Source organism: Podarcis erhardii, assembly GCF_964252035.2.
Source record: "Podarcis erhardii genome assembly, chromosome: 5".
NCBI classification, from domain to species: domain Eukaryota; kingdom Metazoa; phylum Chordata; class Lepidosauria; order Squamata; family Lacertidae; genus Podarcis; species Podarcis erhardii.
This window is the reverse complement of record NC_138509.1, coordinates 9,991,421-10,008,241: the sequence shown is the minus strand read 5'-3', so window position 1 is coordinate 10,008,241 and position 16,821 is coordinate 9,991,421. Positions and strand designations below refer to the sequence as shown.

The window sequence follows — 16,821 nt, the reverse complement described above, 5'->3', positions numbered from 1 at the left end:
AGCAGCTTGTATAAAATTCAAGTTGTCCAGTGCATAATAAAAATGAACTTCTGCCAATTGCCCAAATGTTCTTCCAAAACAAGACCTTTGGCCCTTCAGAGGTTGCTAAACTGGATCAGCTGTAACAAGTGTGGCCAATGGCAAAGGATGATGGGAGTTGTAGTTCAGCAACAACAGGAGTACCAAAGGGCCACCCATTATAAAGTCACAAAGAGTAAAGGACAGGTTCACACAACATAAGCTCTCATGTTGGTGAGGACAAAGGTTTCCAAGATTTCACAAACTCCTTTGCTAGCCATTCATGGTACGTATAACAATGGAAATTAAGAAAATGTGTATCCAGGCTTTAGATTAAAAAAAAAACAAAGTAAGAAAACCATGAAAACTTATGAAAAAATAAATCAAATGTATTAGACAGCATATATTTTGACTGTTTCCTAAATATATATCTATTTATCTATGGATTTTTTTTTAAAGTAGCAAAACTCTAGTTCGCCTGATGGAAAATTTTGATATATTTATTGCCTTGTTTCAAAGTGATGGAGTACATAATGGCAGAATATATATGATAAGTAACCTCCTTTTGGATAGGAATGTCCTCTCTGCTTTCAGAATCTATGTAAAATAATAGCAACGGTTAGCAAACCTAGAGATACACAGGAAGCAGAAGACTTAAATTATACTGATACAGTTTAACGTGAGATTTTCCAAAACTGCAGATAAAATAATTTTGGGGGGTTGTATTTATAGAAAAGTCATGGGTGTATAAGCAAAACACAAATAATTTGGCTGGCATATTTATGAGGTGATTTTAAAACCCCGCACCTAACAACCTTGAAGCAAGCCAGCTGTATTTAGTCCAATCTTTATTAATATGTATTTTAATAAATTCACTGTACAAAGGCTGGAACTGCGGTATCCAAGACAAGAACATAGAAAATTTATTAGAATCTGGTGAAGAGTGGATAAACATCCGGCCAGCCGGGTCCCGTTCAGAGGCTGTCACGTGACGGTGTCTTTCAGGGTGAGCGCGCACAGACACGTGTCCAAAAAAAGAACCTCTGTGGGAATGCGCCCTTCTAGTCTGTTTGTTCTTTAATGGGCTTGTGAAATGCCCATCTTCTTTGCAGTGCAAGAATACTAGACATCTTTAATGTTCAGAAAGGAAAAGGGCCCCCAGCAGGCTTTTGGGGAGCCGGGGGGTGCCCTGACCGTCCAAAATGCTGCTTCTGCCCGGGTCTCTGCCCCTCCTCGTTTTAGTGAGACACCTACCAAGGGATGGGGCGGGGGTTGTTTTGCATTTTTTTTTTAATGTTTTAATGTCTCTTTAAGCAGAATGTTCTCCCGTTGCACAGGAGGACTCTGAGCACTTTTTAGGCAAAAGCAGCCGGAGCTGCGGCGTCCCCGGCGGGCGCAGGGCGCTTCTGGTCCAAGCAGCCGCGCGCTCCGGGTCTGCGCCATCCCATCTCTCCCGCTCTGTCTAGCTGAAGTCGGTTGTCTATTTGTTCCTTCACGGCTCCTCGTCCTTAGATTAGATTTCTCCTTTCTCATTACCAACCTTAATAGACCTTTCAGACCTAATTCCAGCCCCAGATATTATCTGACCCGTATAATTAATTAATTATAGCCCAAATATTATAGATTATTAAAAATAGCATAACTAATAGTGTAATATCTCAAGCTGTCGACTTTAATAGTCAACATTGTCTTGGTCTCTCTTATCAGGCTGGGACACCCGGTGAGAATATTGATTCCTGGTAATTTTAACCATCATCTGCCATCCTGATGGGTAATTGTCAGATTTTCACCCGAGTCAACGCTCATTTGAAATCGTTAAACCGTCGGCAGAGCTCCCGGTTGATCTTAATGTTTCCTTTTTCTCCCCCTTCAATATGTTGCAGCAACCGAGAGGAAAATAAATAGAGGGGGAGAAAAGAGATAGTTGTGGCAGGGATGAGCCATCTGATTCTCCCCTCGCGCTCGCTCTCCGACAAAAGGCGAGCGTTACGAATGGTCCCGGCGGCTAATTTTGGCCTCTTTTGTTTTATTTCGAGATCGGCCCGGTTTTATTTAAAGCAAGAAGAGGGGGAACCTCCCTCTCGCTCCCCGAAGGGAGGCGGCAGCCAGGCAGCGGCTCTCGCCGTCCCCTGCGCGGCCGCCGGCTGCCGGGCAAGCGCGCACGCGAGTCCGCTCGGGGCTCCCGGCTGCGCGGCGCCTCCCCTCGGGCTCAGCCGGTCACTTCGGCGGGCTGGGGGGCTTCTGTTTGCGCGGGCTCCCTTTGAGTTTAGGATCTGGGCCTTGGAGAGGAAGAAACTCCAGCAACGAAGCGGGGCTGGCGCACCTCTAACTGCACAACTCCTGTTTTCGTTTCATTTGGAAAGGCAAAACGCGCAGTTCCGCTACCGAGGCCCTTGGGGGGCTTTGGGTTTCTTCAGATTCGGGGAGGGGGGGTCGTTATGCAGAGTCAGAGCAGACTCCGAGCTGAGCCCCCGAGGACTCCACCGGGCCGAGGCGAGCTGCTGCTCCTTGGGGGAAGGCTGCGCCCCAGCAGGGACAGATTTTGGAGAGGCAGCCTGGCCTTTCTGATGGATCTACCCGGGTCGAGATGAGTTACGAGGGGAGGGGACCCTACAGAAGTCAGGGGGGCAGGAGACGAAATCATTCCGACGGCATCAATGCATGGCAACAACATTTATATTAATAGTCTGTTTCAGCTCCGGGGACTGGAGAGATCAGGTGTGAGGTCCGATCAACAGAGGAGGGGTGACGTTAAGCAGGATTCTGGTTGATTCTGGTACAGGGGTGATCAACCACGTAAGAGGAGCTGAGCCGAGACGTCATGGGAGAAGCAGGCACTAGCAGGGTCCGCGAGGGTGGGCTGGCGGGGAAGAGATCCTTCTGCGCGCGCGCGAGGTTCCCAGGCCCCCATCCCCGAGCGCAGCACCCCTGGATCCTGCAAGCCCAGCTGCCAGTGCGCGCCTCTTTCCCCGGGAAACCAGCGAGAAGGGGGGGGGGGATACCCCCGTTTTAATAGGCCCTCGGAGGATTTCCCGGAGCATTATTTAAACTTCTAATTATGATTCATGCGTGTGATAATATTAATTTAATAATCAAGGAGATGTGCAGGAAGCATTAACCTCAATTAAGCTCATTACTAGCCTAACCTGAAAATCCCCTGAGCTTTTAAATCTTCCAGGATGAAGAGCTGACAATGTATTGATAGAGGGCAAGATCAGCTCCGTAGCCTCCTTCCCTCCCACCTACCCCCCATTCCATTTGTTGGGGAGAATTAATGTCTCTTTGACTGGGGCTTGATTAGCAATTTAAATAATTTTTAACCTTTATCGTGAAAACAATCTCTGCTCGCGTCATTTCAGGAAGTGGCAGAAACCCAAACAACATGGAGCTCATCTCGTTGTGTGCCAAGTTAATATATATATTATGTCCGGAGCGAAGGCCTGTGCCCTAATGCGCGGGGGCAAAAGTGGGGACCAGGAGAATCAGCTCGTTTTGCCACTGCTGAGAGTTTTATAAGAACCTGCAAGCAATTAAAAAGACCTCCAGTAGCCAGACCTCATTCTCTATCTTGAGCCACAAATGAATGAATTTATTAATATGGTCACAGATACAAAGTGTCTGGGACTCAGCGAGGTGGGGACTCCTCCCCTCTCCAGAATGGAAAAGTACCCACGAGAAGTTTAACTCCTTGCACGCGCAGAGGTTTGCCTGTGGTGTCCCGGGACGGTGCTGCTTTTCAAAGGGACTCGATCCTCCCCAAACGGACAAGAGCAAGAAGTCCTTTCCAACCCAGCCTATTTAGAGACTGCCTAGGGGCCGGGCTAGCTTGCGTATTTAGGAAAGGGGGGGGGGAGTGTAGAACCACGAGGCAAGCAGAAACCAAACGGACGCAGCTAAATTTTTTGCTGCCAATTCCCGACGCGTTTCCAACACGAAATTCCTTCCTCGGGGGAAGTGAATCAGCAGCAAAGCCAGTGGAAGAACAATATTCAGGTTTGCGATTAGCCTGCTGTTTTTTCATTCGCTTCGTTCCAGATTCGTTTTCCCCGAGGAAAGACTCTCAGGATTGAAACGTTGTTTAACCGTAAGTCTTGGATCTGGCCCAAGCAATCATGGTTACGTCACTGTGCCTGGAGATTTTCAAAGTGCCCCAAAAATGGTCCTTGCCCCCTAGGAGCTACCAGTCTATTATAACTCAGCACAATGACGCCCGAAAGGGACTGAAAGTCAGGGATAAAGAAAGCAAGGCTGTGTCCTTCTCTCAGCTGCAGATACTTCGAGCAGTTCGACAGTGGAGCGAAGGTTGTGGACTCTCCTTCCTTGCAGTGGCGTAGCGTGGGGGGTGCAGGGGGGCGGCCGCACAGGGCGCAACATCTGGGGGTTAGGGTTAGGGGGCGCAAATCCACGGGTTAGGGGGTGCAAATTACTTGCCTTGCCCCGGGTGCTGACAACCCACGCTACGCCACTGCTTCCTTGGAGGTTTTTGCGCACAGGTTGGATGGCCATATCTCATGGGTGCTTTAGCTGAGATTCCTGCGCTGAAGGGGGTTGGGCTAGATGACCCTCAGGGTCCCACCCAACTCTCCAATTCTATGAGTCTAAGACTTAATTGCAGCACGGGAGTTGTACCAAAGAACTGACAAGCTCAGCTCCGCGTTGCAACCGGGCGCTCCTCCGGTTGAAGCTACCCCGAGTGAGTAGCGAGAATAAAAATGGGGCAGCCCCCGCGTGCCATAGGGTGCAAGCGATGCTCTTTAAGCAAAACCTGGCCGTCGTGCTGTTGGTGTAAAAGCTGCTTGTCTTTCTGCTTTCACCAGTGGAAATGTCTCTGCCTTTTGCAAAGTGTGTGTTGGGGGCGGGGGGGGGGTTCAAGCAGAACTGAAAGCGTCTGGTGGTTCCTCTGGGGCAAAATGACCTGCCTGGCTGTGCTCCTCTTGGCAGTACACAGTCCTCACCATATTGGCGGTCGCTGCGCTCTCGGGAAATGATGGCGGCCTCGAGGAAGAAAGAGAATCGTTTCTTTACGCGGCGCTCCAAATAAGTGCAGCCGAGACAGGACAAAGGGCCAACGCGCGACGGGTGCTCTTGTCTTTTCCCGTCGGAAATGTTACAGGCGTTGAAGGCACGGGTTTAAATTCATTCATTAATTAATTGCCCGGTTTGGGAAGAGACGCCTTCCCTCCTCGCCCGCGTCTCCCATCCTCTGAGCACCTTGGGGTGCAGGGCGCGCAGGACAGACCCGCCCCCCCGGCCGGAGCCTGGCTTCTCGGTACCCCCAGCCCAGAGCCTGGGCGCCTTTCTCCTTCCCCCGCGATGACCTTTCCGTGCTCTCGGCACACGTTTCTGATCAATGCTCGCGGCTCGGAGGAGGGGGGATGAGCACCCCCCCTCCTGCCCAGTTTCCCCCCACCCAGTGTAAATCCATCAAAGTGACCTTCCCAATATAACAAGGGCTGCTAAACTGTTTTACCACCACGATAAATGTCCTTAATTACCCTGAGATCTGCCTGCGCCGCTACAGGGCGATGATGAATGGAGGAAAAGAAAAGGTTCATTTGTTGACTGGACTTGGGAAGATCTAATTAAAAAGGAAGTTTGGCGCTGAAACTCCGGAGCGGGACGCGGAACCGGCAGCGGGGAGGGGGAGGGGGTCGGCGGAAGGGGCATGGAAAGACTTTCGGTCTCCCGTCGCTTGGGCAGCCCTCGGGGCAGAGAACCAAGCGGGCGTCGAGGGCCCGGTGGCCGGCTGGACGCACGGCTGGGCCTCGCTTGAAAAGCCCCGGGGCACCCGCGAGTCCCACGAGCTCGGCCAAGAGCCCCCTCGGTTGGCCGCAGTTTCTTTTCCCCGGAGGTGCCGAGGTGTCTCCTGCCCGTCCACCTGCCTTCCAACGCGGCGCCCCCCGAGGTCATCGCTCATAAGGCAGCTCAGGGACAAGACATGCTGCTGCCTCGCCCAAGAGGCCGAGGGGGGGGGGCAGTTGGGGTTGCCTTCCGGGGCCAGCAGGGCCCAGACGGGCCTGCGGGAAAGGGATGTCCGAGAGGAGCGCCCCCAAGCCAGGGACCCTCTGATCCGGTCCCACCTGCGACCGCCCATACCGGGCAAGCGGGAGGAGAGCAGGAGAGTATTGTCCCTGCTTCGGGCTGCCTCCGAGAAACGGAAAGGAAGAGGTTGTGGCCGCCTGGCTCCTGCCCCGCCTGTGGCCGGGGATGAGGCTGAGACCCGGCCCGAGCGAGAACGGAGATATTATTGCCTGCCACAGCTCGTCGAGGCCCCCAGAATCAGCGCCAACTTTCCCGAGAACAGATAACCGGAGATGGCAGATGGATGGAGATTGCGCAAATGAGCCTCTAATTGACAATCAATTGTGATTAGGAGCAATGGAAGGCCTTCCTTGCGCGCGCCCGGCTCCTTCCTCCTGCCAGGCTGGGGGGGGAGGTGGAGGCAGGAGGCCCGGGAGGCGGCTCCCCGCTTCGAGAAGGTCCCTTTGGGGCCTGTCAGCAAAGACAGAAATCCGGCGTTGGTTCTTCCCCTGGGGGGCTTTGCGTCGGATTAATGCGCAATTAATTGCTGGCCCAAAGTGGCCAAGATGTGTAAGACGGGGTGGACGTAGATCATGCGGGAAGAGTTTCCCCCACGCGTCCTAAATATTACTAAGTCCTAAAGGACCCTTCCTGAGCCGGGGTGGGGGCTCCAAGTAAAAAAGAAGAAAGGCCTCCCTCGGATACCCGGCGAGGAAGGTGTCCAGAAAGAGCCGCGCGGCGCTGGCTCTCCCGCCTGCAGGGACTCCCCTGGGCCCGGCCCACTGATGGGCTAATCATGTCCGAGCCCGACCAAAATTACAGCTGATTGCTTTACCCATTATTCCTTCCAAGTTTTAATTTCTGCTTTCCAAAGGATCATTGCTCGCGGTAATTGCAAAAGACCTGCCCTTGTATGTGTCACTAGACTCAAAGGCAAAAAAGAAAAAAAAAGAAAAGGGGGGGAAACCACCCCCCTAATTTTTCGTTTATTCTGTCTCTAGTCCCGGCCTTTCTTTTGGCAGGTAATTCAAGCCGCCCTGATCTAGACATCCAAAACAAGAACAGAATTAACGCCCTCAAAGAAGCAAATTGCAGAAATTTTCATATAGCAAAGGAAATTGCATTTTCCCCTACCCCCCCCCCCCATGGGCTGAAAAGTCCTGTTCTTTTTATTGTATGTTCCAGATGAAGTGCAAATTATTGGGTGGGGAGTTCTAATCCCGCCGCCCTCCCCACACTGCTCAGCAGGAGGTCTTGGCATCCCCAGGTCTATCTGGCTCCGGCTCTCTGCTCCTGGGCAAATTCCTCTCCCACTAATTCCAGAACAGGGTCAGGAGGGGAACCTGAATGTGGAATTCGAGGGGTTTCCTTGCGCTAAGAGGGCCTCCTCCCTCGTGTGAAAAGGTCCCGAGCTTCCCACGTATCTGTGGTTCTTCTGAACGTCAGTGTGTCCTTGTTCGTGAGTAAGTGCTGCTACTTATGGGCGGATCTGGAGGGCGGCGATGGTAAAGACCCACCGTGAGACTGGGGGCGAGTGACTTTTGCGCGCAATTTGCGCTTCGGGGTGGAAAGCAGCCTCTCCGGTCGCTGAGCCCAAGCGCGGCGTTTCGGTGGATCCCGCAATTATTTCAAAGCGAGCGCCTCTTTCTCCTCCCACCTCGCCAAATAAGGCTATTTAGATGCTTTCCAGATGAGTGGAGGGCGCTGAAACCGAGCTGACAGCGAAGTATATCTCCGGCAGCCCCGCTATCCTTCACCCTCCCGGCCGCCCCCTCTCCACCCTCCTGCGCGCTCCTCTGGGACGAAGGTTGCTGGCCGTTCTGGGCAAGGGATTAATTTGCAGCCAATTACCACCGGGTGCTAAATATGAATGCATAACGAAGCCGCCCCCCTCCTGCTGGAAAGGAGGGTGGGATAAATGTCTAGGCTGCCCCCCAGAGAGGAGGGGCGGGGGTCAGAAGCCGCAGCAGCGCAGGGACCTTTTGGAGCGGAGCGCACAGACGCGCGCACACACTCTCCGCGCGTCGCTTTCCCTGCCAAGTTCCTCCTCCTCCTCCTCCGGAGGGGGTGTTTCCAGGCGAAGTTTGCAGGAGGAAGTCATCCGGAGGGGGAGGGCGGTGGAGGGGGGAGGGCTGCTCTGTGAGGAGTCATGAACGTGAGGCGAGACAAGGCTCAGGTGGGTGACGTCTCTATTCCGGCTGCAGCGGCGGCGGCGGTGGCGGCGGCGGCAGCGAGCCCTCCGGAGTGCCTCTTGGGGGAGCCCGGGTCGTGCAGCTGGCCGAGGGGGGACAGCATGGACGGGCCGGCGGAGCAGCGCCTGACGCCCAGCAGCGACCTGCCGCCGGTCTACTCGTGCCCCGTCAGCAGGGACAGGCAGGGCAGCGAGAACGCCAACAACACGGCCGGGCCCGAAGGGGCGGGCGGCGCCTTGCCCGTGGTGCACAGAACCACCTCCTTCTCGGTGCTGGACATCCTGGACCCCAACAAATTCAACAGCAAGAGCCGCAGGCACTGCGCCGTGCTCTACAAAGCCGCGGCCGGCGGAGAATACACGCTGGTGAGCGAGGAGAAGCTGGACGAGGCGGGCGCGGATGCCAAGGCTCTGGCTGACGACTTCCAGGCAGCCAGGAGAAAGTCCGCGGCCGACCTGCGCAGTAAGTACCACGGGCCGCCCTCGCCGCCTTCCTGGCAACCCCCACCCGCAGCAGCAGCAGCAGCCAGGGAGGACCCCGGTGGGTCCCGTCTAGTCGCCTGCATTGGCCGGCTCGTCCGCCACTTCTGTCTCCTCTGTTGTTGCGGGCCAGCCAAGGGGAGCAGAGGCAGGCACTCAGGAGAGCGAGCAAGCCCCCGAGGCCCTCTGCAGAGAGGAGAAGGGAGGGCTTGGCGGAACTCTTCCCGGTCAGTCGCGCCCAAAGTTTTGTGCCAGGCAATGCCACCAAGTGGGGAACTCGCCCTCCAGGTTCCCATGCTAGGCAGAGGGAGAGGGAGCCTGGGAAAGGAGGAAGAAGATTCTCGGCCTGGAGAATCTCTCTTGCCGGAGAGGAAGGGGCCCGGGCCGGCGCTCCAGCGCTGCAAGATGCCTGCTTTGTGCGCTCCTCAGCTTTAAGGCCAGGGCAGACTCTGTGCGCTGCTTTCTTGGACTCAGGCTGAAGGGAACGGACAAGCCAGGCGGCATCCTGCAACTCCAGGTGGCCGGCTAGGTTCCCAAGAGATGGCACCGTGCAGCCAAGTCCCCTTTTGAGGGGGAGGCAGCCGCGACAACCGCCTGGGCCATTGGAGAGCGGCTGGCGTTAGCGGGAAGCCGGCCAGAGCCCCCCAATTGCTTCAGAACCGCAACCGCCGCGGTTCCTGCGCGGGTTCTGGTCCCCCAGGTTAACCTTTTTCGGGGTAAAATGTGCCTTTAAGGTCCAGGGATGTTCTTTTTTTAAAAAAAATACACACACACACACACACAAGCACAGACCTGGCTTTTTGCTCCCGGCGACAGATTCAATTTTCTCTCTCTCCCACCCTCTTTAGCTTTTTTTAAGGACAAATCAGACTAATTGTGACAAAATGCTGGTTATCTCTGGAAAAACAATTAAATTCCTTCGATTACATTTAAAGTAAAATGTGCTTAGCAGCGTAAAGAGGCTGCATAATGGGGGAAATCGCCCCAGAGTGGCGCGTAGGACTGAGCGGGTCGATATCCTATTATCGAATTGTGCATATCTCTTTCAAGCACCTTGCAAACTCTCGCCTAACATCTAAATTATAGGGTCAAAATTCGGATAATTACTCGATTAAAACCTATTACACTTATTAGGGCTGCCTATCGACCGGGAAGGGCGTTCGACCCGGGCGCCAGATTGCTTTTGCCTCCCCGGGTCCCTCCTAGGCACCCGACGCCCCCTCCCTCGCCCTTGCTCCCCTCCGGTTCCTTGGCTGGGACACCCCTGCGTGGGACCGGGGGGCCCCGGGGTGCTGGAAGAAGCTCCGCTCCGAAGCCGGGCTGGTCTCTGCCGCCAGCAGAGCCGGCCACATCCCCGGGAAGCGCGAGCCGCCGGAGGCCTGCGCAAAGTCAGCAGGCGCGCAACTCCATGCCCCGCGGTTCGCATCCAGTCTCCAAGGCCCCAGTCTACTCTTGAGCCCCGCGCTCCGGGACACTCCGGCTTCCAGCCACTTGGCCAGAGAGCCCAGAGGGGTCCTCGGGTTGATCGGGGCCGCGGGTGTCCCAAACACTCCTGGCCAGGAGGCGCGGAGGCCCAGCTCTCCTACTCCCAGTGCCAGGGCCCGCCTGGACCCCACTCCTGGAGCCAGTTCCTAAGGGCGTGGTGGGGCAGGAGAGGGACTTCGAGGAGTTTGGGGACCTCGATCGGCGAGACTGCTGAGCTCGCACTTTTCTTCTAGGCTAAACTTTGGGGCGCAGTCGGAAAGCCTCCTACCGAAGCGCCCCGAAAGGATACAGTTTTGTGGCAAGAAAAGCCCCCGCGCAAAAAATGCAGCGCTCATCCAGAGGTTTTGCAAAACCAAACCATTTTGCCTAAACTTTCACTGAGCTTTAAATTTCCCGATCGCGCGCCGGAGTTTCTGCACCTTTCCCCGGGGAGGCGACAAGCCAAGCTTTGGAGAGCTCGATTGTCCGACAGCTCCCCACTTCAGAAATGAGGTTGCGGTTTCTTTTGTCCGGCGAGGATCCAGCAACAGTCCGCGTTAAAACAATTTCTCTATAAATTCGTTTACACCGAGCCAAATTTGAGATCCGCTGTACAATTAGTTCTGGTTTAAAGGAGGTCGATATTGCACAGGAGGGAAATCTGTATATTTTACGCCCAAGCCTTGTATCCTGGATTTCATGTTTCCTCCAATAATTTAAGTGCGCGAACTTCCCTGAGAAGTTTGGGGGGTCTTGGCGATTTAAGGCTTTTAAAACCAAACAAACAAACCATCCCCAGGCCACGTTTTACCACCCGGGAGCTGCTCGCTTTCGAAAAGTGAGATTTTCTTCTTCGCTCATTTGCCTCGTCGGCGAAAGCAAAACACTGGGGAGGTCTGGGGGCACCCGCAAGAGCCCGACTCTCGCCCGAGTCCCATTAATTGGCGATTAATATATAACCCCAAACAAATTAAGTGACCGCTAACTGCTTTGTACATTACACAGAATTGGTTTAATTAAGTTTGGATCTGCTCTAGCAATCGATACAAGTATTTGGTCCAATTAAATCCTTCTTCCAGGGGATAACCAAAAAAACAAAAACAAAAAAAGGAATAAGCAAATAACGGACAGACAAAGCTTTGATGGGAAGTGAGCGACGTACTGCTTGCTTCTCCGGCTCCATTCGGATCAAGGGCACTTTCTGATCTTTTTTTTAAAAAAATAAAGAACAACAACCAGCTTTTTAAAAATCAGGCCATAAACTGCATGTGTTCTGCCTGTCTTCAACAAGTCCTTTGCAGTAGGGAATGAGGGGGCCATTATTTCCACGAAATCTGGGTGTTGCGGGATCGAGTGCCGGCCATTCGCCCAGCTCAGTTGGCTGGAGAGAAGCCTTTCTCAGGGCTTCCCCGCGGTCCGCTCCCGGCTTCTCCGGCTTCGATTTGCGCAGGCTGCAAGGCAGCAAGCGAAGGGCACCGATCCTTTGACCAATGAGATCGTGCTTATTATTTTTTTCATCATTAAGCTTTTTTTAAAAAAATAATTATTATTATTATTTAGTTGGAGTTTTGTCCCCCAAGTTGAATCCGCGCGTTCCTGGCAGTACAGTACTTTTAGGAAGCCAAAACAACGTCTTCTTTCCGTCGACTGATAATCTTCTGGGCTGAGGGGAACAGGACCTGAAGTCTATAGTGCAGGGTACCAGCAGCCTAGGAAGTCACCCCAGGCGTCCCATCTCCAAGCCATGCCAGGGAACGCGCGCTTTGGGTACTTAAGGGGGACCCGGAGTTTTGTGGTCTGGCGGTTCAAAGCAGGGGAGTGAAACCTCCCCCTGGGCCTGGGCTCCCCTTCTGGGGGTCCTCTGGGCGCTTCCCAGCGCGACTCGCAGGCCCCCGCTCCCGGACCCCCTGGATGGCTCTGGACGCGCACGATGAGACCCCCAAAACAACAGAGGCGACCATCGCCTGGCGGCCTGCCGCGAAGGAGGAAACTCCTGGTGTCGCCCCCCCCCCCGCCAGCCCCCTCTCTCTCCCCGCCAGCATTATCCTAAATTGCAGCGGCAGAGCATTCAACAAACAGGTCCCGGGGCTCAAAGGCGACGCCACCCACCTTCAGGCCGCGTCCCAAGGCCTCTGCCGCGCTCAAGTTTCGCCTTTCCAAACAGAGACTCCGGCCAGCGGGCCTCCCCGGTTGCCCCTCCGATAGCTTGGACGAGCTGACCTCACACCCGGGCCCGCTTCTGCTTCTTCTTCATCTGCCACTCCCCGAACTTCCAAAGCCGCAAGTTGAGGACAAGGAGTGGGAGTAAGGCGTGCGGAGGGTGGGACTAATAATAATAATAATAATAATAATAATAATAATAATAATAATAATTTTGAAGTAGTTTTATCTTGCCCAAGGTAACCCAAAGTGACTTACAACCAACCAACCGACCATTCCTTGCTTTGCGTAAAGGGGGCATTCACAGTGATTTTTCTGAGGGGGGGCGAAGGAAGTAAAAACTAAAAATAAATAGACAAAGCTAACTTGCATCAGAGAGCAGGTCTTCAGCGGTGAGGCCTGGACAGACCTGGTCTCTGAGAAACTGGTTCTCCAGGTCTGCTGCCCACCTACAGGTGGACATGGCGTCCAGACCACTCTCTGTCCGTTTTCACCACTGACCACCTGAATTATTTCCCTGACTCCATTGACTTCATCCCAGCCTTTATTAATTGCATTGCTCTGACAATCAACTTCACAGCCCACTGCATTTATCTTTAAAACAAAACACAACAAAAGCACACGACCCAAATACCAGGTTAACAACATTGAGCTATACTTTAGGGCTGTCCTAAAGTACTTCAGCAAAATGGGTATAACGACACGAGGTTACTTTGCAGCGCTGGCGAGACCCCTCAATTTCTTAGGCACCCTCCTGTCCCCTGCAATATGGCAGAAACATGGAGGATTTTATGCGCATTGGTATTAACAGAATGAAGAAAATCACATATTTTTTTGGTATGAAATAAGACCCAAGTTAGAAACATTATAAGCTCCCGTCTTGGCTGTTACCTTGGCTGACACGCTTTTATTATGAATAAATTTATCGGTAAACAATACTACCCCAGTCAAAGCTAAACCAAAACTCCAGACCCCCGAATTGTTTTCCTGTGGGGCAGCAATCATTTTTCCCCCCTACCAGGGAAGATCAGCAGAAAAGGTTTTATAAAAGACCAAGAGTCTCGCCTTCTGTTTGTTTCATTGGCTAGCTCTGCTTTTCTAAATCTCGGTCCCTGATACAACTTAATTCTTAAAGCACCGAGAGCAGAGCGGGCAGGGAGGCAAGTTTCTCACGAAACAAATGAGAATGGCTACTAGAAACTTTCTCTTTTAAATGAAAAGTGGGAATCTGGAGTATTAAGGCGGGGGAAAGAGAGACGGCCCCCTCCCCGGTGCGGACACCAATGCCCACCATCAGGATCACGAATAATAGAAAAGTGGCTAAGTAGACGCGCCTCGCTTTTGAACAACACATTTCTGACCCCTAATAGGGCAGAACCGCAGATCCACGTATGTTTGCAGAACTGTAGTCTGAGGAACTTATGGGGGGAGGCATAGGGTGAGCAAACTAGAGCCGAGAGACTTCGGTTGTGCGGGTGGCGAAATGTGCCCAAGACGGAATGGCTGGCAAAGGAATGTCTCCTCCTTTCCCGTTTTCGACGGGCTGCGCCTGGCGTGTTGTCCTGGGGGCGAGGACCCGGCCGGGCTCTGCGCCGGCCACCCCGGGCCCGGCCGGGCTGTATGTGTGCTTTGCGCGTGGAGGGGTGGGGGCGAGGACGGCCGCAGGAGCCCGCCCGGCTCACTCTCTTTCGCTTGTATGTGCAGAGACCGGCGAGCTGTACCGGAGCGAGGAGGCCGAGCTGGATCCGAGCAAGCGGAGGAGCCCCTGCGCGGGCAGCGAAGCCCCCGACGAGGAGGAGGACGAGGAGGAAGAGGACGAGGAGGAAGAGGAGCTGTGCAGCGAGGAGAGCAGCAGCCACAGCGAGGGGGGCGCCCTCGAGGCGGGAGGCGGCGGCAGCCTCGCAGCGGACGACCTCGGGGCTCACCCGCCGCCCCAACAGCCCGGAGGCGCCTCCGGAGGGCAGCCGCCGCAGCCTCAGGCCCAGGCGCAGGGCCAGCAAGCAGCGGCGGCGGCGTCCGCGCCTTCGGGCAAAGCCAAGCGCAAGCGCCCGGGCTCGGATTCCAAGTCCGGAAAGCCCCGCAGGGCGCGGACAGCGTTCACGTACGAGCAGTTGGTGGCTCTGGAGAACAAGTTCAAGGCTACGCGGTACCTGTCGGTGTGCGAGCGACTCAACTTGGCGCTGTCCCTCAGCCTCACCGAGACGCAGGTCAAGATCTGGTTCCAGAACCGGCGCACCAAGTGGAAGAAGCAGAACCCCGGCGCAGACACCAGCGCCCCGACGGGCGGCGGCGGTGGCGTGGGGGGCGGCGGTGGGGGGCTGCCCGGAGCGCTCAGCCCGCTCAGCCATTCGCCCCCCATGGGGGGCCACGGCCTGGCCATGCACGGCCCGCCGGGCGCCTACGGCAGCCACCCGGCCGGCGGGCTGGTGTGCGCAGCCCAGCTGCCCTTCCTGCCCAGCCCCGCCGTCCTCTCGCCCTTCGTGCTGGGCTCGCAAACCTACGGCGCGCCCGCCTTCTACACGCCGCATCTCTGAGGGACCGACGGGGCCCCCGCCGCTGCCACCAGCCCTTGCGGAGCAGGAGACTTGTGCGGGGCCGGGCCAAGGCAGCCTCGCTCCCCGGCCTACGGTCCCCGCGTCCACCCGACGGAGCGAAAAGGATAGGTGCCCTGGCGCCTGGTCTACGGACGATTCTCGCCTGCGGACAGCCGTCGCGTTGCTCTGAGTTGCGGGACAAACTGAGCAGAGGCCCAAGGAGGCCGCCTCGGTCTCTCCATGTAAATAATGCTCGCTGCCCCGTCTTTGCCCGGGTCCCCTTTCTCCTCCTCCACCGCCCCTTGTCCGAGATGCCTCTGCCCCGCAGACTCTCAGGGTGAATCGGGGCGCGGCGTCCCTTCCAGGCGCCGTCGAAGAAATGAGGCGCTCTCCGCCCTCGGGACGCCGCGCTTTTACGCACTTCAGCGTCGCTGTTTTTAAAAAAGGACGAGGAACTGGGAGGAGGGAGTTTAAAAATTGAAAACCAAGGGGGGCTGTCTTACCGGAAATGCGCTTAAAAAAAAAAAACGAGGGAGAAAGAGACAAGCTTTTTTGTAACATCAGTCAACTATGTATATTTCTGGATGTTATACAAATTTTAACTTTATAATTTGTGTATAAAGTGCGCAGGAAACATTGATCCAAAAGGTATAGAAAGCACTTTGCTGGAAATCTAAATCAATAAAGAATTGATTTAGTCGACTTTGTTCTGCCTGAGCGACTGTTTTTAACCTTTTTTAAAAAAAAGAAAGAAAAAGAGAAAAAACACTGCAGTCATCGCCAGAGTTAGTTGGCGCTGACAGAAGAAGCAAATAATCTAGGGCACTCACGATCCAGCCAAAGTTAAGCAGTTCTTAGTCCCCCGCCCCTTGTGATTGCCGGAAGATTTCAAGGCGCGCGCTCCGCTTTCCCATTGCAACTGTGCAGGCCACTTGACCGTACATGGATCCGGCTGCCTTTAATGTTTCTAGTTTTCAAATAAGCCCAAAGCCACCGAGAAGGCTGCCGCGTCTTCCCCAACACCTCCAGCGTTTCTGATTTGGAGAAAAACATATTCCGCATGTAGACTTTTTTCTGTGTGGACGTTATTTCCCATCGTTTATTCCCTGGCCCCTCTCCAATAATTCGTGTGTGCGTGTAAAGGTTCTTCTCTTGGTAGTTTCCAAAGACAGCGAATATAATGTGTTGGGATTAAATAAGTGTAATAAACCGGTCGTGGTTGTATTTTGGCTGTTTTTTTAAAATGTACCAATACTGCCATTATTTGTGTACATAAAATATGTAATCAGTTTCTTAGCCAATATTTGGTTTTTCCCCTCCTTAAAACAAGCTGCGTTTCTGGAGCTTTTTCATTTCCCATTCCTACCCCCACCACGCCAAAAACAAAAACAAAAAAACTCCGCTTTCCCTCTCAGTAGCCGGTGTAATTTAGAAGTCAAACGAGATGATGCATATTATCAATAATAATGATTTGTCATTTAAGCTATTTATTAAAAGCCAGAAATGTTTGGCTTATCTTCCGCAGCTCTGTGGCGCGTCGGGAGGCGTGCAGGACGGAGTTCAACCCAGGTCAGTAGGTTTTGCCTCCAGGCGGAGGGGAGCACTTCGCATTCCCTTCCCGATCCTCACAGTTTGGCAATGTTAGCCTTTGGACTTGCGAGGTGCGGTTGTTTTTGGATTGCAGTGGGGGGGAACTTCTATCGCGGGCTGCATTCCTGCTCCCTCCAGCTGCCAGCGCGTTTTCGACGGCGCGCAAGATTCCGGCTGGCTAGGCGCAAAACCCCGCCGCGTTTTGCAGGGGGCCGGCTAGGCAGCGTTAGTCCTGCTGGCCCCGGGGCCGGAGGGGGCGGGCGAGGGGTCCCCGCTGGCTCCTGGCGTTCAGGTGACAGGGCCTTCCTTTGGAGACGGACGGTCCTTCCTTGGCGCGCGGTGACAGAATTAAACGACTTCTTT

At 54.3% G+C, this 16,821-nt stretch overlaps 1 protein-coding gene and 1 long non-coding RNA gene across 2 annotated transcripts; both read left to right on the top strand.

Moving 5' to 3' along the window:
* Positions 1–231: 231 nt before the first annotated feature.
* Positions 232–1,862, top strand: LOC309342041. The gene is made up of 3 exons (XR_014156684.1): positions 232–304; positions 904–1,024; positions 1,726–1,862. It is a non-coding gene; the product is annotated as an uncharacterized lncRNA (long non-coding RNA).
* Positions 1,863–8,188: 6,326 nt separating this feature from the next.
* Positions 8,189–15,406, top strand: NKX1-1 (NK1 homeobox 1; the record flags this gene model as incomplete). The annotated part of the gene is made up of 2 exons (XM_081862021.1): positions 8,189–8,693; positions 14,039–15,406. 2 exons carry the CDS (start codon positions 8,189–8,191, stop codon positions 14,866–14,868), a joined length of 1,335 nt encoding a protein of 444 aa, XP_081718147.1. The 3' UTR covers positions 14,869–15,406.
* Between the last annotated feature and the right edge of the window lie 1,415 nt (positions 15,407–16,821).